The sequence below is a fragment of the Megalobrama amblycephala genome, linkage group LG6 (genome assembly GCF_018812025.1).
Source record: "Megalobrama amblycephala isolate DHTTF-2021 linkage group LG6, ASM1881202v1, whole genome shotgun sequence".
Classification (NCBI taxonomy): Eukaryota; Metazoa; Chordata; class Actinopteri; order Cypriniformes; family Xenocyprididae; genus Megalobrama; species Megalobrama amblycephala.
The window spans coordinates 10,382,299-10,405,470 of NC_063049.1; the positions used below are offsets into that span (position 1 = coordinate 10,382,299).

General features: G+C 37.1%; 1 protein-coding gene across 9 annotated transcripts in view; it reads right to left on the reverse strand.

Annotated features, from left to right (window-relative positions):
• Positions 1–23,172, reverse strand: part of kalrna (kalirin RhoGEF kinase a) — a 320,600-nt gene that overhangs the window by 41,567 nt on the left and 255,861 nt on the right. Inside the window, exon 1 of one of the 9 annotated variants that reach the window (XM_048192918.1) lies at positions 17,132–17,282. The exons of the other annotated variants lie outside the window; for them this stretch is intronic. Within the exon in view, the coding sequence (XP_048048875.1) occupies positions 17,132–17,207 (76 nt within the window). The 5' untranslated portion in view covers positions 17,208–17,282. Of the gene's footprint in view, positions 1–17,131; positions 17,283–23,172 lie in introns of those variants that run through there. 9 annotated transcript variants of the gene reach the window in all.

A 23,172-nucleotide genomic window follows, 5' to 3' on the forward strand; every position in this document is an offset into this window, starting at 1 on the left:
TGATTTTTACAATGGAATGAATCAATACTGAACTTACTTAAGCTGGACAATGACACCATTTTCTTCTAGAGCTGCTGTGCAGCCAAAATTATTTTCCTGTTATCACCGTAAAGCTGCTTTGACACAATCTGCATTGTAAAAAGTGCTATATAAATAAAGGTGACTGACTGACACAGATATTGATCACCTTCCACAAATGCAAACCACACACACCTAACAAAGTTAATATTATTCTTGTGCAGAAACTCAAACATTACCCATACTTTTAGAGAAGGCACATTACATCTAACTCTTTGACCTTGTAACCAAGTTTAAGATATCACTATATCATTAAAAACAATCTGCTGTGTTATGCTGAGTGTGTGGGTTATAAGGTTTGATTGGTAATCCAACGCATTATAAGCTAATTGGGTAACACTTTATTTTACAGTGTCATTGATACATATGTTACATGTAATTACTGTAGTAATAACTATAAATTATGTATAATTACATGCAATTAACTCTAAACCAAACCCTCATCCTAACCGTAACCCTACATGTAGTTAATTATTGTTACTCAATACTTGAAAAGTATAATTACACTGTAAAACTGACACCTTAAAATAAAGTGTAACCACAAATTTTTAGTAAACTCTAACAATGAAGGGGAAAAAAACAAAAACTCATTTACAGTACACACACACAGCGACAATTAAGTACAAATCAAATCAGATTTAATGCATCGTTTTGCTTAGGGATGCATAAAGGTATCTGTTCATTTTAGCAGGCTTTTAAATGATCAGTATCTGCACAGCACTGTAATATAACAGGTTGAAATTCCAAACAAATTTGCATTATATCTCATTGAGGCATCACTGAAAATGTTCTATGCATTTTTCTCTTTCGCTCTTACAGACCCTGATTCACGATAAGATCATCAAGTACCATTACCAGCAGAAGAACTTGCTCTCCAAGTGTCCAGTGTGTTGATGACATCTGTGTGTGTTGACTACAGGCTTTAATGGCTGACTCATTAGAGGAAGTGACCTTGTTAGAGTTGATCATAAAGGATTATGATGAAAACATAAGGGTATCTCTCCTAAAGCACACTGATCCTGCAGAAATCACAGCCGTCTCAACTGAGCATCGAGCTGTCAGAGTCCTGAAACGGCTCTTTGACAGAACGAATGCTGTTCTTCACACATACACACTGTTTTGTGTTTGCCTGGCCAGGCTCAATGGTACACGTGTGAGCAGTTCGTGAGAAACAGCCATCACAGGAGTGTTTTTCCGGCCGCAGCGTGTGATGGAGTGTGTCCCTGTCGAGTGCTGCAGTGCTTTTTGAAGAGCGAACCTGCGTAACAAACCGACTGACTGACGACAACGTACAGTCTTGTGAGTGTGTGATTATGTGTGGAGTGAAGAGAGGGTTTGATGAGAGCAGTCATTAAGCACTGCCCTTTACACACACACACACACACACACACACAGGTCGGAAGAGAGAGACAGACAGAGAGAGTTCTTTGTTCCTTTTAAGTGGTCACATCAGAAAGCAGCATCTGGATCATATGACTAATTTTACTACAAACTAAAGCTACACTCTAAAAAATGCTGGGTTAAAAACAACCCAAGTTGGGTTGAAAACCCAGCGGTAGGGTTAAATGTTTGCCCAACCTGCTGGGTAGTTTTATTTAAAGGGCACCTATTATGCAAAATTCACTTTTACATGGTGTTTGACCATAAATGTGTGTTGGCAGTGTGTGAGCAAAACCACCCTAGAATGAGAAAAATCCACCCAGTGGTTTTTTTACAATCTCAATAATTCATAAGCACTGTCTCAGAACGCCCTGTTCTAAGATTGCTCTCACTGTGACGTAGAATTGCGCTAAGCCCCACCCACGTGGTTTGACTGACAATCTGGTTTTGGCATAGACCCCGACCTCGGTGATCTGTCAATCATCCTCCATTGTTTCAACGACAGCCGGTAATGTCTCCTAAGAAACATAAGTGTTCTGTTGTGGGATGTAATAATGAACATAGTAGTTTTCACTTACTTCCGACATCAGAGCCACTGAAAACGCAGTGGATGGATTTTATTTACGAAAGAAAGGCGCCACTCAAAATTCCAAAATACGTTTATGTTTGCGCGAATCATTTTTTGACTGACTGTTTTGAGAACGAGGGTCAATTCAAAGCAGGTCTTGCTTCAAAGTTAATCCTCAAGTGTGGATCGTTGCCTACTGTTCGCGATCCAACGTCACCTCCAGAAGAAGTAAGTGTATTTAATGTTTTTTGAGCAAATAGTCATTTCAGTCGATGTCAGCCAATTCAATAACGTCTAAAGTTGTTGTCGTCGTCGTAGAATGTCTGTGTATATAATTTAAACCTTGTTTGTATAGTGTGTATCCACACGTATATATATATTTTTTAAAGATATTGTATTAAAAACTGTGTATGTTTACTTAGCAAACGTTATCACAGTATTTGTGTTTGTAGTTTCAAAAAATTGCGCAAACGTTATCACAGTGTGTGTGTGTGTGTGTGTGTTGCACATCCATAATTGCAAAGGGGACGCGATTAAAACTCTATAAGTACATAAATGTATCAAATAACCATTCAGAGACGTCCGGCTCCATTCTCAATTGTGTTTCTTCTGCCGGAGTCTCTTCATCATCTGGGTCTGATTCCGGTTCAAACATGTACGGCTGAATGCCATACAAAACAGCGGGTCTCTCACTCTCAGCCATTCTGCTTCTACCCTCTGTTTATTGCCATAGGTATGCAAGTTACGCCCTCATCCAAAGGCAGGGCGGGGATATGCAGCTCATTTATATTTAAGGTGGTACACACCAAAACAGCTCTTTTTAAAACAGGCCCCAAAAATGACATTTTCAAATGGTTATAATAAATTAACTGTGGGGTATTTTGTGCTGAAACTTCACAAATACATTCTGGGGACACCCAAGACCAATATTACATCTTGTAAAAAGGGGCATAATAGGTGCCCTTTAACTATTGTTTAAAAATTACTGTATTGCTTAATTAAAATTAACCCAAAGTATGTTGGAAATGAACATTTATTAATGTTCAATGAATAATTATTAAACAATAAACATTTATTAAATTGCTTATTAATACATTTATATTAATAAACTACTAAACTATTAAATTTATTAATAAAATATTAAAGCTTATTAATGAACATTCACCTTTTGTCTATTATTGTTGCCTCTAATTGCATATGGTTTTTAATTTTCCAACTATTTCGGGTTCATTTTAAGCTAGCCATATAGCAATTTTTAAACAATAGTTGGTTTAAATAAAACTACCCAGCAGGTTGGGCAAACATTTAACCCAACCGCTGGGTTTGTCCATTTTCAACCCAACTTGGGTTGTTTTTAACCCAGCATTTTTTAGAGTGTAGCTCCCAGGAACTCCCATTGACAATTCTTGCTAATGTAAAGCTGCTGCAAGAAATGTTGCAGTACAAGTCAAGTAATCTAAGAGACATCTGTGCTGAGCAATCATATCAAAGATATATAAATAGAATAAAAACACACAAAGTAGGGCTGGACGATTAATCGAAAAGTAATCGAAACCGAAATTCAGAACCTCTAACCGACGTAATTTTCCCATGTCGGTTATTTCGGTTTTTTAATCCTGTTAATACTTCCCCCTTAAAAACATAACTGCGTGTGTAGCCACGTGACTCCGCCCAGTCCAGTCAGTGGCATAAAAGCAAAACACGGAGGTGAACGCCGGTTCAACACAGTGATGGCGCGCGAGCGGTGAGCCTTGCGTCTTGACTAAACTTTGTCAGTTGTATTTGTTTTATGGTTTGGACATTCAAGCGATTAGACGATCGGATGTGTATTATTATATCGAGCTACCGCGCTCGCATAGATATATACATATATCTATGCCGCGCTCGCGCAGCTGCATGTGGCACGAACACTCATACAAACAGCTGCGCACACAGAGGAACGCAGAAACTTGTTGTCAGCGCTGTCCTGTAATTTATCACTAAAATAGCTTAGAAACTCGAAAGTTATAGCATCTATTTTAAATTTTTTTCTACTTTTGAAGGAACTATTTACAACCCACAGTGTCACAATTAATAGAGAGACGGTATGACTAATTCACACACGCAATCACTACTGGTACTGTGCTAATTTATCTTTATCTGATTTACAACGAGCAGAAACCTGTAAGAAATGTTACAAACCATAGATAAAATAACTGCTGATAGTGAGCTATGATGTCACTCTTTCAACAGGAAAAAAAATATCCCACCTTAATAGTCAATCATAGGCTATTTACAGTACAAACCTTGTCAGTGAACTATGAGGGCAAAAAAAAAAGAAAAAAAAAAATCAGAAATAAAATAATCGTTCATTAATCGTAATCGAGGTAAAATGTTCAATTAATCGAGGTTTTGATTTTAGGCCATAATCGTCCAGCCCTAACACAAAGTTTGACTTCTTGTGTGTTACTCTTCAGTAGGTGGACTGCAACATTACATGGTTTACATGTCATAAGCATAAGTCTGATCTTCACTGATGAAAGCGTTGTGAAAATTCAAACGGAAGAAAAAAAAAAAGCTCTTTCCTCCTTTTTCCTCTAAAACTTGAACACATATGTGAAATATTTCTTGCACTAAGCCACCAAAACCAAAATATGAGGAATGAAAGCACAATGTTTCTTCATGGACTTGTGAGAATGCAGTTTCATTAAGAGCCAATAATGACTCATACAGGTGTATGATGTTGCGATATGCAAGTTAATTTCTTCATAAATGATATGGAAAATACAGTTTCATGGCCAGTAAAAAGTGCACCTGCCATTGGAAGGTGTGGCATGCGAGGGATATTTCAGGAATTAAAAATTTCAGTAACTTACTGATGCTGATAACAAATTTTAAAGCAAGGTCCTTTTTGCATCGTTTTCCATTCCCAGTTTTCTTACAGCTCAGAAAGTCTGACAATAGAGAAGGTTTTCCAGATATGTGACCCTGGACCACAAAACCAGTCATAAGTCGCACGGCTATATTTGTAGCAATAGCCAACAATACACTGTATGGGTCAAAATTATTGATTTTTCTTTTATGCCAAAAATGATAAGGATATTAAGTTAAGATCATGTTCCATGAAGATATTTCTAAAATTTCCTACCGTAAATACATTTTTGATATTGATATTGATATTGCACCCTCAGATTCCAGATTTTCAAATAGTTGTATCTCGGCCAAATATTGTCCTATCCTAACAAACCATACATCAATGGAAGCTTATTTATTCAGTTGCATATGATGTATAAATCTCAATTTCAAAAAATTGACCCTTATGACTGGTTTTGTGGTCCAGGGTCACATATAATTATAATAAATGACTATGGGATTTCAAACAGTGTAAGAAGAATGGAAAAATATGCAATGTTATTGACAGAACACTCTGACAACGTTAGTGTCAGACATTATAAATCACCAACTGTGACATCACTTCCTTCATGTGCTGTGTTCTGTTACACACAGGTACTTCACTGGCCTATTGAAACTCATTCCAGTGGATCTGTGCAGTAAAAATACCACACATGGCTTCTTTTGAGGGGTTGTGTGGCACAGCAACTCCTCTGAAAGAAACACAGAGAGTAAAAACTGTCCCTAAAAATATTTAAACACTTGATACTTGATTCACACTTCTTCATAGTGTAACCATTTAAAACCGGTGTTCACTATCTTTCTTTAAAATAAGTGTCACCTGCTTTGATAGTTTGCATCTAATGCAGTGCCATTAAGACATTTTTAAGTGTCCAAACACTTGAGGCCACTGTGTCTTATAATTTGAACACATTTAACACAATTCACGATGAGTCAGAGTTCCCAGTGCTGTTGTGAAAGACTGACTGATACTCCCTCCTCATACTCCTCATTCTTTTCATAAAAAGACTGCAAGTGATGATGTCATGGTCTTTAATTTGAGATGAACAGTAAGACCATAAAACAGCAACTAACAAACAAGCTATCATTTAGAAGAAGCATATGCTCTGGACACTAGAATGTATTATGATTTACACCCAACTGCTATAAAACTGGCAGTTCTCTCCTGCATGCTGATTGAGGTTCCAGCATTTCAGCCAAGCAAAAAATATAATAACAGCAATGATATAAAACATCTGTTCACTAGCTACTGTGGGTATCTCTGAGCAGTAATAACAAAGACTAACTATCAGTGTTGGGGAAAGTTACTTTTAAAAGTAATTCATTACAATATTGCATTACTGCCTAAAAAATAACTAATCGGATTACTTAGTTACTTTGTATCAAAAGTAATGCGTTACATTACTTTTGCGTTACTTTTTCTCACCTGGGCTGGGCTTGCTTGTTTGTTTTTTAACAACAACAATAAAAGTTCTATTTTTGGCAAATGTTAAGGCCTTTTCACACCAAAAGTGAAATGAATAAGCCTCAGGCTGAAGGAAATGCATATTTACGCCTGTACAGTAGAGGAAGTAGCTCAAACAAACCTTTCAACTGAGCTGCCATTCTGGATCAAAGAAAAACAGAATATAGGAGAAGGAAGTTCAATACTCTTATTTCTTATTTACTTTAATTTTTGCTTATTATTATGGTTGAATTAGATCATTGAAGGTCAGCAGCAAAGACATTGGTTAATAAAGTGAGATCAAATACACAAAGTATATTTGTGTAATTTAATATAGTTATTACAGGTTTGTGTAAAATTATGAGATTGCATTTCACTGTTTTTATTCATTTTGAGGAATACTGAATGTTTATGTGTAAGTGAAATAAGTAAATGCATGCTCACATTTAGTCTAGGACTACAATAACCATCATGTTCACACAGCGCACATAACACCTGTGCGCTTTATTTCTCTCAACATAGGGACAGGAGAGCGGTCAGTCAATAAATGGGAAAACAAAGTAACTTGCGTTACTTATTTGAAAAAGTAACTTAGATATTTTGTTGTAAATTTAAAAAGTTACTTTAGTTACTTGAAAAAGTAATCTGATTACGTAACTTAAGTATTGCGTTACCGCCAACTATTACCCTTATCTTACATGTCAGGAAACTTAAATTTGAAACTTTTAATTTATTTAAAGGCACAGTATGTAATTTTTGCCTCTAGAGGTTGCTTATTCAAAACATTAACAAAAGGCGTAGCTTGACGCCGTGAATGAGCGTGGAATCATGGGAGTTGTCGTCTTCACCTCCACAGCTGATGGAAAGCAATTCGACGGGACTCGTGTTCATGGATGAGCTAATGTATTAAAGTTTTTTAAGGTTACTGTGGTATGAAGCAGGGCGGGGCTGAGAGCCTGAGACATATACTTGCTCAAAACAGTCATACTAAAATACATTTGCACGCGTTTAAAACCCATTTTATAACGTTACTCTGTGCGTTCGCTCGGTGGCTGCTATCAGACACCTGTTGCACATTGCAGTAAGCTTGATCAATATTAGAATAACATATTAATACAAGCTGGATGACTTGTGTTGCTAAATGACATGCAATTTTTTTTAAATATATTGTATGGCAGAGAAAATGCTGTATTACTTCCTAAAAATAAAGCACTTTCTGATTATGCTGTTAGCCACTTGACAAAAATAGTGTTGTCTCTGAGGTACAAACAGGGGCGTAGTTTGTGGGGGGGTGGGGGGGAGGTAACCCCCCCCCAATATTCAAATCTATCAATTACAACCCCCCCAATACAATACAACCATACCAACGTTCAACCACCCCAAAGTTGAAACCAAATATACGCTCTTGGGTACAAACATAGTACTCGCAGTAAAAATCAAGAAAACAAGAGATTCAAACAATAAGACTAACAGTGTTGAGGTATATAACAATGATTAGTTTTCTGTCGATAAAGGTATCCAAACAGTTGCTCACCTGTCTAATAAAACACATAATATATTAAAGCATCTTTGGTGTTTCCATGGTTTCAATGGAAGTAAAACTGGGAACCACTGACAGGCGACGCAATGACACAGTCCATGTTCTGGTTAAAATTGCTGATTTCTCTGGATTTAAACAATGTTGGAAACATTTTGGATAATAATTTTTTCACAGATGTATCCTGACTCAACTTAATATTCATAGAGAACTAAGAAATGACAAACTTCACTTCAGCTTTTAGTTGTGACTATTTACAACATGGCTTTCATTCCTCAAAAATGAAAATATGTACGTTCCATTCATAAACTCCTTCAGCTGCCAATCACGGTGGCGTCTCTCACACAACTTCCTGAAAAACAGGTGAGCGTGAACAGTTTAGTCTTCATTGAAGTAAACCGGCAGATGTGTCCTCTTTTATCTGCTGTTGTGTCTTTACCTGACATTCCTGACTCACTGTCAACAGAAACCTAAGCATGTTTTAAAGCATGTGGCATTAATCCAGATATTACACAGACTGAGATTCTTCTGAGCCGGACCGTTTCTGAAACGCACAGGCAATCCAGACAGGCGGCATTCCATTCATAGGTGAGGAGTTTCACATGATTTAAACTGACAACACCTCTCGCCTTATGACACATTTCTGCTGACTGTACATTAAAGACATTAAAGTCCCAAGTGTTCAGGAATCAGGAGGAAGAAAAACAAGGGAATAATTCCCATGTTCCCACTTTATCTCACAGAGCCGTCTTCAAAGAGCCACTAAAGCTCTTCTGATGAAAAGAGGATTTGAACTAATTTGGTCTTCAAAGACTCCAGGAGTCATGTTCAAACATCAGCCCTGGACAGACAGACCAGACTACACATTAACCGATCATTTTACATAATTATGTAACACTAGTGATGTACATTACACCTGCCATAATAAACAGTCAGGTACATCCTGCTAGCAACTCTGCAAGTTAAAATAAAACAATATAGAAAGTGTCTTAATAAATCATAGCTAGAACAAAATCTGGCTAGCAAGGGTGGGAGGTTTGACCAAAATCTTATATGACAGTATCCATAATTTTATATCACAGTTACGGCACACAGAGCTATTATGCATTGCTATTTTTTCTTGATATCCAACACAAAAAAGAGATCATTTTAAACAACCATGTTGTAATGCCTATTTATGGCTATTCCAGTGAATTAAACACAAATTACAAATTAAATAGTTAATCTCATTTAATTATTTTCTCTATAAAGATCAGATTATTTGTAATAAATGATGCCTGAATCAGTGTGAAATTTTAAAGATAATTTTGTAAAATCCAAATAAGCTTTACAGATCATTATTGGAAAGGGTTTAAACAATGTTTTTCATGCTTGTTCAGTGAAGCATCATAATTTTTTGCACATGCACCTGTGGAACAGTCCTTACAACACTAACAGTGCGGAAGACAATTGAGGTCACTAAAGAGATCTTTCTACTCACTCTGAAAACACCAGGAGAAAGATACCAATGTTCCCTGATCACCAAAATGAGGATTGTCAGTAACGGTGTTCAGCCTTACATTGTTCAAACCGGAGTCGGACACTGATGGAGAGACTCAGGAAGAAGTTACAACTTTTAGAATTCAACTGGATGTTTCTGAATGGTTAGTGGATACATTTATGTAGTTGCTGTGGAGTTGATTCAACTCATCGACTAGCATGCGCCGTCATGTTCATCTTTTGTGCAAATCCAGCATTGAATTGACCCTCGTTTGTGAAGCGGTCTGGCGTAAAATGACGACATGGCAACAACACTCTACTACAACAACTCTTCCTCTTCTCTAAAGCAGCTCCACATGGCCTCCCCCCTTTGTTGCGTGTTCCCGGGGACAGGGTTTATGTAAATTTTGGGGTTCATGAAGTCACCAACCCAGGAAGAAGCTCGTTGTAGTCTCTACCAGCTGTTTGTTGTAGTCCTTAAAAAGCAATTTCTGTAAAAGAAAATATCTCCCTTTGCACTGCGTCATAACTTTGCAGATGCTATTTATGCTCAAACAGCAACATTACACACTAACTAAAGTTAAAAAAGTGAAATCATAATCAAGGACCCCTTTTAAGCAGCCGGTGGACACACCAGACACTGACTGCTACTTTTGATTTTGACCCCTCCTTTGTTCAGGGACTCGTTAGTCCATTTCTGTTTGTCAAATGTTTGTGACATTTGTACAGTTTATGTCTCAGTTTTATTTTTTTAATATCTTTTTATGTTCATACAAATATTTACACATGTTAAGAAGTTGAAAGTGAGAGGACGTTTCTTGCTGAGTTTACAAGCGTCTTGTAAATATTATGCTTGATTTTCTCCTTTCTCCATATTTCTTTGTCAATTGTATTACTGTAAAGCATGCAAAGCTTCCAGCCTGTGCACACTTGACACATTTCTACATATTAACAGTATGTACTGCGATAATGTGCAGTCAACTAGTCATATAATTACTCAATGTTTTGGGTATGTCAACTACTTGAAGATCATGTGACAATGTGACTTAAACGTGCAGTTAGTGGTATTTGAACCACGCTGTTGGACATTGTATATATATGAAATCAAACCCACCCCTCTCTTCATTGCTCCGCCTCCAAAACTCACACTTCAATCCTAACCACCCTGCTCTGAATCGGTCTCGAACCGCTGCCCGATCGCTGCTGGAATGCAAGGTGAGCGCACTACCAATGACGCTAAACACCTCATTCTCTAGCGGCTGTCAGTGCACAGTCATTTAACTGCAAAACTCTCACTATCTGGCCGCTGTTACACACGCAATGCGAGTGGATGTCTGTTTATCACAGCTGACGCGCAACAAAATGCTTCACGAAAAATAAAGCACAGTTGATGAATGAACATCAAGAAAACACAAAAAAATTAACATACAGTAAGTACACACAAGTAAATACAAAATGTTCGTTTTTAGTCACAAACAGCACAGCAGCTCCAGACAATCGAAACCCAGTGTACTCACATGAGAGGCGGGATCAAAGCAGTTTTCAGGCCTTCTCTCTTAGCTCTCTCCAGCACTGGAAAGCTTTCTAAAATATAACCGGGTCCTAAAGCGTTTGCCCAGTCATAAACCTTCATTCCAATGATATTCTTTTGAGCTGTTTTGTATTGTGTCCCATTTCTCGTTCTGCATTTTTTCCCCCCTTATTTTCAAATGTCCCTCTTGCTCGTTCTCTCTCCTCGACCGTCATAAGCCCCCTGATGCTGATTGGTTAGACTTTTGTTATTGGACTCGGTCCAACTAACTTCCAAACAGTGGATTTGAAATATCACTGAGTCCCCCTTTAAGTCGTCAACACAAGTAGCATAAATCTGACAATACAGATACGTTTCTTCTAATTCTCATGCGCATGATCTCAGCGGGACATAAGTCATGAGGGACACAGTTTCCAGCTGGCCATCATGCAACTGAATCTGCACACATATGGAGGGTCATTTATATAAAGTAAATACTGATTCAGACTAGTCAACTATTTTTCTTGATAACCATTTTTAGGACCGAAATCAAAATTTTAAGCCCCCATAACCTCAGACCCATGTAATGGGTTCCTCTTGTAGCTCTGGCTAATCATTTAGTAAAATCAATTAGAACTGCACACTCTAGTTAGAGAGTTAAGGTGATGATACACGGGGCAACTTTTTGAGCAATGTTGCTGGGCAATGTTGCCATCAACGGGCAACCTGATGAGACACGGCAACTAATTAGGGCAACAGACAGTTGGCAGCAACTAATCAGAGAGGAGCAAATCTATTGCCAACTCAATAAATACTTTATTATGAACACTTGTTAGGCACTTTATTTCAACTTTTCAAATATTTTCTTCATTTTTATTAAAAATAAATGCCTTTCCGATCTGATTTGTGACAGGAAAAGGGAGAAGAGTGAGTTCGGCAAAAGGCGGATTCGAACCCGCGTCGATCGCATCAAAAGCTATTCAAATGTCAAACGCCCTACAGCCTACGCTACTACAGACGTTGAAAAATCCCGTCTTTTTAGTATTTAACTGAAATCATTCAATAGCTTCATTACAGCATACACACATTACTTTCGGATAGTTGTTGGTATTTTAAGCAATATATGAGGTAAATTCCCTGTTTTGGGTTGACCCATGACAACTTACTAGCGTAAAAAGATAAAAGTTCACACTCCTTTTCTCCGCTCCACTGCCGCTGAGAGGCCGCCATCTTGTTTGAATTTTTTCTGAAATCTTCGAACCGGTCACGTGATCGGCTGCTAACATTCTGATTGGAGGATCTCAAAAAATTGCCCACGACCGATCTAACGTATCCAGATATATATTTGTTGCTCATTCTCAGTGGGAAAGTGCCCAAGCAACGTTGCTCGGCAACATTGCCCGGCAACATTGCTCAAAAAGTTGCCCCGTGTATCATCACCTTTAGTGTCTGTGGCATATAATGGATACATCTCAGGGCTGACAATCAAAAGGTTTCACAAGGAGTAAACCATCAACTATGACCCATCGTGCCCTCAATGAAAATCTCAGATTACCACAGGGGGCTGAACCTGAAATAAGTGCAATGCAATGGTGCATTCACTCCATAATTACCATAATTATTAGATGACAGCCTGAATGTTTCACTCAAAACTGCTCTTGTCCTCGGACTCGCAATTATGTGTTACTGCGGCAACACTATTAACACCAAATCTAATGTGTAGTTTGAATAAATCAATAGACAAAACCACATTACAACAAGTAACAATGCCTTTTTAATAAACTTAGTTTATTAATTATAGATTATTTTGCTTATTTAGCAGGACTTTGCAGTCAATTCAACTCTATCCTAACAATATTAAACTACACATGCATGTCTACATCTACATTTATTTTCCAATTTTCAGTATCCTTTTACATGCTGTGGCAAATGTAACAAAGCGAGGTCTGACGCGTCATGTGTGTGCATGTGTGTAAACTGGAAAAATAACCTATGACACCAGAGTGACACAAAGTCTTACTGGAACAGGACTTAAAAATATACATAAGATGCATCCTAATTCAGAGGCCGCATCCTTCGAAGGCAGAATGATTCACAGCAGCGTGATAAAAGCGGTCCCGATTCATAAGCTCCTTTGAATGCGGTGTACCAATGCATCCCTCGTTTCCTGGGCCGCAAAGGATCTAACGAGTGGATCCTTCGCAGCCTTGCCTATTCCAAGATTCATTGTGTGCTGGTGATGACTGGACTTTTTTTTTTTTTTTTTAAAGTAACGGATTACACTTTTAAATGTAAGTTTCAATTTACTCAAATATCTAACGATTCAAATGCACAAAAAAACAAACTTTAAAACGGTTCAAGTGTTGACTTTTATCTTACCAAGATGTGCTTTTATATAGTTTATACTCTTTATTATGTAGATAAATGGACCAAGGTGAACATATTTTTACAGGTTTTCGGTAGGGCTGTGACAATAAATTGATTAATCTTGAATCATGGATCGATTCTGAGATTTTCTGAATGGATAGCGATTCTTTGTCAAATCGATTCTGAGTTTAGTTTTTAACAGCAGATGGCACTCTAGGCTAGTTTTTAACCGCACATTAAAAACGCTCACGAAGAAGAGCGCTCATGTGTTTGGCTGAGTCTGACAAAGTACTTGCACCTCAGAATGCTTTTATGACGCAAGATTAAATGTAAACAGCCCACTGCAAACACCCTTAAAATTTGCTTCAACCTTTTCAAAATGATTATTTTATAGAAGGTTCAAGTGGTGTGTGCAAGGAATTGGAAGCAAGCAGAGTACGGCTGTTTCTAAAGCATGCAGTGCGCCATCTGCTGTTAAAAACTAAGCTCAGTATCGATTCGAGAGAGAATCACGATGCATCCGGAAAATCTCAGAATCGTTCCAGAATCATTTCTCGATTTGCAATCAGTGTTGGGGAAAGTTACTTTTAAAAGCAATGCATTACAATATTATGTTACTCCCAAAAAAAGAAACTAATTGCATGAATTTTTATGGAAAGTAATGAGTTACGTTACTTTTGCATTACTTTTTCTCATCTGGGCTGGAATGTTTGATTGATTGTTTTTATTACAACAAAAATGTTCTATTTTTTGGAAAACGTAAAGGCCTTTTTTCACACCAAAAGTGAAACAAATAAGCCTCAGGCTGAAGGACATACAAATTCATGTCTGTACAGTAGAGGGCGCAGCTCAAACAAACAAGCCTTTCAGCTGTGCTGCCATTCTGGATTGCAGAAGAAAAGGATGCAGGAGAAGTAGTAAATAAGTAGTCTAAACTAAACGATTTCTGTTGTTTTCACAGTATTATACTGTGTTCTCAACAGTTCCCTACTGTAGAATCTGAGTACAGCATATTACAGTAGATTTTGTCGTTTTCACAGCATGGTTACTGTATTCTTAACAGTTTCCAACTGTATAAGCTGTGTACAGTATGTTACTGTAAATTTTCAATGCATTCTGGGAAAATATTAGCCTACTGTATATCTAAATACAGTACTAAATGACCGCGAAAAACAACCAGACACCCACAACAAGTCTAGAATAACCATCATGTTTAAACAGGAGAGCTGTCAGTTAATAAATGGGGGGAAAAAGTAACTGGTGTTACTTATTTATATATATAAAAAAAAACCTTATTTAAAAAATTGTTGTAAATTTACAAGTAATTAGTTACTTTACTAGTTACTTGAAAAAAGTAATCTGATTACCCAACTTGCATTACTTATAACACGTTACCCCCAACACTGTCCGCGATGCATCGGTTTATTGTCCCAGCCCTATTTTCGGCCCTATTTTGTTTTCAGACAGTCGAATATAACTTTCAGAAAAGTCCAGTACAAACGTTACCGTCACTCATCAATGGCAGCTGTCACAGTTACCAGGCAACAAGAACAATCCTCCGTAAGCCAGAACATCCAATTTAACAACACTCGCTTCGACCTTTACTGACTGGCCTTTGAAGTCCGCATCCTTCGAAGGATTCAGCCTCTGAATTGGGACACAGCTAGAGATCTACATGTAAGACAGAATTTTGTGGGAGGGGACCGTGGGAGTGGAACAGAAAAAACAATCCTGGTCAGACCTGTCCACTGTCATGTGGTACAAGTCTAAGCTTTCAGAAAATGTACTTTTGTATCACAAGTTCATTGAGGAGTTGAATGTAAAGATCTAGTAATTATGGTAATCTGACAAGGCATGAATGCACCTTAAGACATATTGCTAACTGACTATATACTTACTAGAAAGAGCAAGATGAGCATTTCAACTTCCTCCCTTCGTTTTAAAGCTGCAAAAAAACATTACCCCATAAATCATAGACTCCAAACAACTCCAGAATAATAACTGTGACGTGACGACATCACAACAGAGGTTGCGTTTTGAGCCCTGTCTGTTTCCGAGTTAATCAGTACGGAGAGGGAGAGAGAGAAAGAGCACTTTAGTCCACATTAGAGAGGAGCAGAGAGGTACTTCACCCTGTCATCAACACACACAGCCTCATCTACCCATGACACAAGACAGAGTAAACATCACAGAGGACAGTGGCTCTACAGTCAATATCATTTTAAACCACGAGCCAGAGATATGAAACTCATGCAAGATAAAACAAATTATGTTTCAGATTAAGTAATGAATACCAAAAAGTATCTTTCAATATCAGTCAAAATGCACTGCAACTTGACATTGTCCAGCAGTGTCATCAGTTTATGAAGTAGTCTGAAATGCTGTATTTCATTAACTATTTAGATATTTAATCTAAAACCGTTTTATAATTATTATTAACATTGTTTTATGAGCTCATATCAGATGAGAGACTGTATGGACTATATGTCTCTCATGTGTCTCAACACAGGACTATGTAAATCAACTGCAAGTAGCTAAATTTGATTAAAACGGTGAACAACTTGAAACACAACACTTAAAATAAACAACCCAGGCTCACTGAAGTACCTGTGGCGACATTTCTTCCAAATGACATGATGTTGTGCCTTGCGCATTTATACGACATAATCGTGCTTTGAGGTCATAACATAGTATCGTGCAAAAAACTGCCCAAAAATAAGTGTTTATTAATCGATAATCTGCCCATGTTATCAAAATTTTGTGTGAAAAGGAATACAAGTTTTTGCTGTTTTACCAAGTTCATTTCAGCTGGAAACTGCAGTGATTTGTATGTATTGAGTTGTGTACAAACTTAAGTAGAGGCGTGTTTTTTCAATGAGCCTTTGTTGAAAATATATACTTTTCCCCAAACATATAATGGTTACAGTATGGTTACATTACAGTACATATTGTAACCAATAATCTTTGTTCAAAAGATAAGTTCATCCTATTGTTTGTGGAAAAAGTGCACTTTAGTATACTTTTAATATAGTATTTATTATGGAAATAATATACTTAAAAAAAAAAAAAACTTAAGCGTGAACTGAATGTAATGTTTTCAGACAACTACATTTTCATTTAATATCAAATAACATGCACTGTAGTTTAAATTTATATAAAATATAATTAGTTGAATTTAAGAGTGTTTTTTTAACCCACTTAAGTCAATTTTTATTTGCAATTTCATAATTACTTTTTGGAAGATGCTTAAAATGTACTGGCAAATGTACTGACAAGCATTTACGGTAAACTAAAATATACTTTTATATTTAATTTGTGCTTAATATTGTTATCTATTGACACTGGTATGTCATATATTTAAATATATTAACAAAGCTAGCACCTTTAAAATTTACTTTAAACTTTTACATAAAATTTATATGTAACATCAAATAACACACTACAGTTAGAAATGATAATAAAGTACTTTACATGTGCTTTAGTGTGTTAATCAAATAAGTGCATTTCTTTAAAACACAAAAGATAATGAAAACAATGCACTACTTTGAAGTACATTTTAAAAGTGCACTCTAAGTACACTTGAGTGTCCTTTCATTTCATTAATATTATATTATCTGCAAGTACAGTCTTTTTTTAAAGATTTATGCTTTTATGATCTGAAGTATGCTTTAAGTGCACATTCAATACATTACAATACAGTCAACTCTTCAATAAACTACAGATTAACAACAACAAAACACTTGAACAAGTCACATAGGTTAACTAGCTCAATGCAATATATCATATGTATAAAGCAACTGTTGTGCAGCAAACTTGCACTGACTGTACATATAGTTCTGCACAGATAAGTTGTAGAACAGCGTCTATGAAACCCACCTCCCAGATGACAACAGCAGCAACATTTAGCGAGAATCCAGCCACAGCAGGAGCGCACACCCTTATCACTCCTCATGACCGCTCAGAGACGCATGTCTCAACACAGAGATCTTCCTGTAGGACTGCACCCGCACCACTGAGTAATTACTCTCATTCAGCCTGACTTTACATCCACAACACAGAGAGAGAGAGAGAGAGAGAGAGAGCGAGAAAGGGGCGGAGCAACAGATCTCTCTCTCATGTTTCACTTTCTGACCAGACAAAAGCCGCAGTCAGTATGCTGTATGTGATAACGTGAACCCATGAGAATGTGTCCAGCTTACGGGATACCATAGCAGTCGATACGCTCCCTGTCTTTTTTTTCTCTCTCTCTTCTTTGTAAGCACTTAAATGAGAAGCTCGAGGAAAAGAAAACAGTCTACATGAGATAATGTGAGCTGAACTTCTGAACTGGATCAGAGAGAAAAGATTCACTGATGCTTAAAGTTCATCTCAGAATAAGTAAAGATTACATGAAATTAATACAGGATGACTGGCCGTTTGTGTTTGTGTGGCAACAGGTTAAACTGCGTTATCAGGAGATCTGTCACCTGCTGTATGTGTCACAATACTGCATCACTGGAATGACTGGAATCAACAGAGCGTTTAAAAAAAAAAAAAAAAAAAAAAAAAAAACTTGCCATACATACCGGTTTCTATGATAAACAACACATGTAGGTCAGGAAGATTTAAAGTATTTATAAGTGCAACAGTCATTATATGCAGTAGCCCCAAAAAAATGTTTAGACTTCTCAACCACATGCGATTCATGTTGATATATTTTCAATGCACTAAACTGCAACTTCATCATTACAGATGTGTAATTCCAAGTATATTAAGATACATGACATACAAAGTTTAAATAAAAATTACATTAAACCACATTTTAGTTTACCATAAATGCTTATCAGTACATTAGGCATTAGTACTCTTTAACCATTTTCAAAGACAAAAGAAGTACAGGTGCTGGTCATTAATTAGAATATCATCAAAAGTTGATTTATGTCACTAATTCCATTCAAAAAGTGAAACTTGTATAGTATATTCATTCATTACACACAGACTGATATATTTCAAATGTTTATTTCTTTTAATTTTGATTTTATAACTGACAACTAAGGAAAATCCCAAATTCAGTATCTCAGAAAATTAGAATATTACTTAAGACCAATACAAAGAAAGGATTTTTAGAAATCTTGGCCAACTGAAAAGTATGAACATGAAAAGTATGAGCATGTACAGCACTCAATACTTAGTTGGGGCTCCTTTTGCCTGAATTACTGCAGTAATGCAGCGTGGCATGGAGTCGATCAGTCTGTGGCACTGCTAGGGTGTTATGAGAGCCCAGGTTGCTCTGATAGTGGCCTTCAGCTCTTCTGCATTGTTGGGTCTGGCATATCACATCTTCCTCTTCACAATACCACATAGATTTTCTATGGGGTTAAGGTCAGGCGAGTTTGCTGCCCAATTAAGAACAGGGATACTATGGTCCTTAAACCAGGTACTGCTTTGTCACTGTGTGCAGGTGCCAAGTCCTGTTGGAAAATGAAATCTGCATCTCCATAGAGTTGGTCAGCAGCAGGAAGCATGAAGTGCTCTAAAACTTCCTGGTATACGGCTGCGTTGACCTTGGACGTCAGAAAACACAGTGGACCAACACCAGCAGTCCAGTCCTTTTTGTCTTTAGCCCAGACGAGGCGCTTCTGATGCTGTCTGTTGTTCAAGAGTGGCTTGACACAAGGAATGCAACAGCTGAAACCCATGTCTTGCATTCGTCTGTGCGTGGTGGTTCTTGAAGCACTGACTCCAGCTGCAGTCCACTCTTTGTGAATCTCCCCCACATTTTTGAATGGGTTTTGTTTCACAATCCTCTCCAGGGTGTGGTTATCCCTATTGCTTGTACACTTTTTTCTATCACATCTTTTCCTTCCCTTCGCCTCTCTATTAATGTGCTTGGACACAGAGCTCTGTGAACAGCCAGCCTCTTTTGCAATGACCTTTTGTGTCTTGCCCTCCTTGTGCAAGGTGTCAATGGTCGTCTTTTGGACAACTGTCAAGTCAGCAGTCTTCCCCATGATTGTGTAGCCTACAGAACTAGACGGAGAGACCATTTAAAGGCCTTTGCAGGTGTTTTGAGTTAATTAGCTGATTAGAGTGTGGCACCAGGTGTCTTCAATATTGAACATTTTCACAATATTCTAATTTTCTGAGATACTGAATTTGGGATTTTCCTTAGTTGTCAGTTATAATAATCAAAATTAAAAGAAATAAACATTTGAAATATATCAGTCTGTGTGTAATGAATGAATATAATATACAAGTGTCACTTTTTGAATGGAATTAGTGAAATAAATCAACTTTTTGATGATATTCTAATTATATGACCAGCACCTGTAATTATAAAATTACATATAAAGATGACTTTGTTCACCAGTCTGTCTATAATGATAATGATTAAATCAGAGTTGGGGGCCTAAGCAGGCCTCAAGGTACCAGAAATGTGTTATGTACTTATGTATTGTCTAGGGGTGTGATGAGACAGGTATCTCACGAGACGAGACGAGACGAGACGAGACGAGACGAGACGAGACGAGACGAGACGAGACGAGACGAGACGAGACGAGACGAGACTCGAGATTGAGTTCACGAGACGAGACGAGACAAGATTTTTACACACTATTTTTAAGAAATCCTCAATGGCGAAATACATGACTACAAAAAATATTCTGCAGGTGTATTTTAAATGTTTTAACTAATCATCTTGTAATGAATGCCATTTCAGTTCTACTTTCTGAGTATGAATTACCATATGCAGTAAAAGACAACAATACTCAAGTACTGTAAAAGGTTTTGCCACTAACTCAACTGACTGACTTCTCTTCTGTATGATTTCAGTTTCTTCAGACCTTATACTGTACATGATTTATGAGCTTCTACAACCTTTGACCTCCTAACTGAACTCCTCTCCACAAACTGATCAAAGAAATAAAAACAGTATAAATAAAAATGGTAACACTTTACAATAAGGTCTCATTTATTAACATTAATGTATTAACCAACATCAACTAACAATGAGCAATATATTTGCTACAGCATTTATTAATCTTTGTTTATTAGTTGATAAAAATAGTCATTCATTGTTAGTTCATGATAGTTCACAGTGCATTAACTAATGTTAACAAATGAAACCTTATTTTTGTGCTTAATAAGATTAAGAGAAAACTGTTATTCATTTTTATGGTAACACTTTAGAATAAGTGCAACCATAATCGCACTCTCTCAATATTCAAAGTGCAAGTAAGACCAAATTTTTCTTTGATACAGAGCAAAGAGATGTTTACAACTACACTGCCCAGCCTAAAATAGCTTTCATATTGAGAGATATTTGCATTTATCAGGGAGCCGCTTTCAAAATGTGGGGTATTGAAATCACGTTTGAATGTGCGCTCGTGTTTACTTTCACTTTCATGATCGGGCGTACTCTGTAAATATGGAGCGGCGGCGACCGTAGCGGTGGCATATTCTTTCCTAATCATCCTAACCATAGACTGTAAAAAAAGATGGACGACGTGATGCCGCTTTCTTCCATTGTAATGAACTGAAGCCAAAATGGGCCGACGAATGGGCGCTGACATGTTACACAATACGTAAAAAAAAAAAGTTTGGAGCCTGGGCATGCGCAGAAGGAATCGTCATTGGAGCCCGGAGGCGGAGTCGCGGTATCAAACTTCTGCCCAGACGACTGCGTCATCATTCATGTATTTTAAATAGACTATAAAATTATATACAATTTAAAATTCTACCTATAAAATAATAGGCTATTCTGTTTCAGAGCAATAATATTTTTGAAACAGCAAATTCAGTAGACAAACTCAATATAATATGCCACTAGAAACAACTCAAAAATGTCAGAAACCGTCCTGCCATTTTAAATAAAGTTAAACTAATGTTACAAGAGATCGATTGCTGTAATTAGAGTAGGCTATCATTAGTTTTATCCTGCTAATTATTATTTTATACCCATAAAAATAATTAGTAACTGCCAGATAACGATCACCTACTTTTTCCCAAACTGGTTAACATTAGGTGTGTTATCTTAACTAATAACATTTATTAATTAGCTTATAATGCCCACAATTAACGTTACTGAAAAAAGCTCAGTGATCCGTCAGATCCTGTAGGTCGGTTAGTACAGTTTACTGCTGAGCAACTTCTTTTTTTTGATGTGAAATAACACAGAAATCGAAAATTAATAGTTATATATCTTCAATCTCCCCTCAAAGCTCTGACAGTCCTCAGACAAGCTGTCAATCAACTGTGAATTATGATGACACACCCCGTTTCTAAAGCACCAAATTGCTAGCTAAAATCTAAATTGTCACAAAAACGAACAATTGAATATATATCAGCATGATAACAACTACCTTAAATGACCAAAACCATCTTTCAGAAAGTTTTATTTGAAGCAGAATTTATTTTTAAGTTTTCACTGAAGTCTCATTCGACTGCATTGAGAGGGCGGGGTTTATGACCTGTATTGCATCCAGCCACCAGGGGGCGATCAAAGAGCCCGCAGCTTCACTTTTCAGGACGTATGAGACACACCCGATCCTAACACTCTGTCATGGCAACATCACGAGACTTCTTTTCGCCTCGACGAGAGATCTCGTCACATATTAGTCTCACGAGATCTCGTGACACCCCTAGTATTGTCATTAGTACTATTAGAGTTTATTTTATTGTAATGCATTGTATTTGTGTGGTATTGAGGTGCATTGATGTAAGAGTGTATGTTGTGGGATGCAAGATGACTATAAAAGTGAAATTGAACTGAAAAATTGAAACGGAAGTGGGTAGAAAAATATACTTCAGTTCAGCTAATTGAATTTAATATAAATTTAAACTATAAAACATTTTTATTTAATTGCAATTAACAAACAATGTAGAGTCTGAAAACATTACATTCAGTTTGCACCTAGGCATATTCTTTTTATTATGTGTATAATTCCCTTAAAGATGAAGTATTTTCTGCAACACTAGTGGCACCTATGGCGGAATTACAAAAATAAAGCATATATTCAAATGCCTCTTTCATGTGTCGTGCCTCCACCAACTCAAACATCACAAACACAGCTATTAAGGGTGGTTGTGAATAGGGCCTCAACAAACGATTATTTTGATAATAGATTAATTAACGATTATTAGAACTATTAATCGACTAATCGACTAAATTCAGCTTTTGAAGTAATTTCTTACTTTCAATAAAAGGTACAATATATGAGGAATACTTTCAGCTGTGTTGCTATGTGTCAGGAGTAAGCTATTGAGTAGACGAACACTCTGTCTAAAGCGAGAGTCTCGCTTATAATAACCCCATCCAATGGCAGCATTTTTTTTACATGACATGCCATTTTTTTTTTACACAAACAACTGTTTGAAGCTGTTTACACAGGACACGTCAAAGTAAACATTATAAACTTGTACATTTGTCTTTCTGAACGGGTGCATGATGATGCTGTATGGTAATGAAGCGTCCATTTTAGAGCGTTGAATCGCAATGTTCATGACATGTTTAATTTTTGAAGGTCTAAACGCGGTGAATTTTGGCTTGCATTTGTGTAACCGAAGCTGAATGTCTTTTCCCCATGTAACATTTCAGTCATGGTCCTGCACCGGCAAGGTTGCCAGGTCTGCACAACAAAAGCAACCTAATGGGCAGTCAAAAGTAGCCCAAAAACAGCCCAATGCGATTTTCTCCGTCGGGTGGCTGAATTCACCATTGGATTTCTATGTCTGGGGGGTGTTTTTAGAGTGTTTGAGTGCTGCAATCATACTTACGGGGGTGAAAATCAACTTTATTAACCCCCAGGAGGACTTTTTTTAACACCCTGGAGTATGTTTATAATGGACGGATGCACTTTCTTGAGCTTCAAGCAGGTGGTTTCTGTGCACTGCCATTATAAAGCTTGGGAGCATCAGGGTGATTATTAATGTAACTCTGA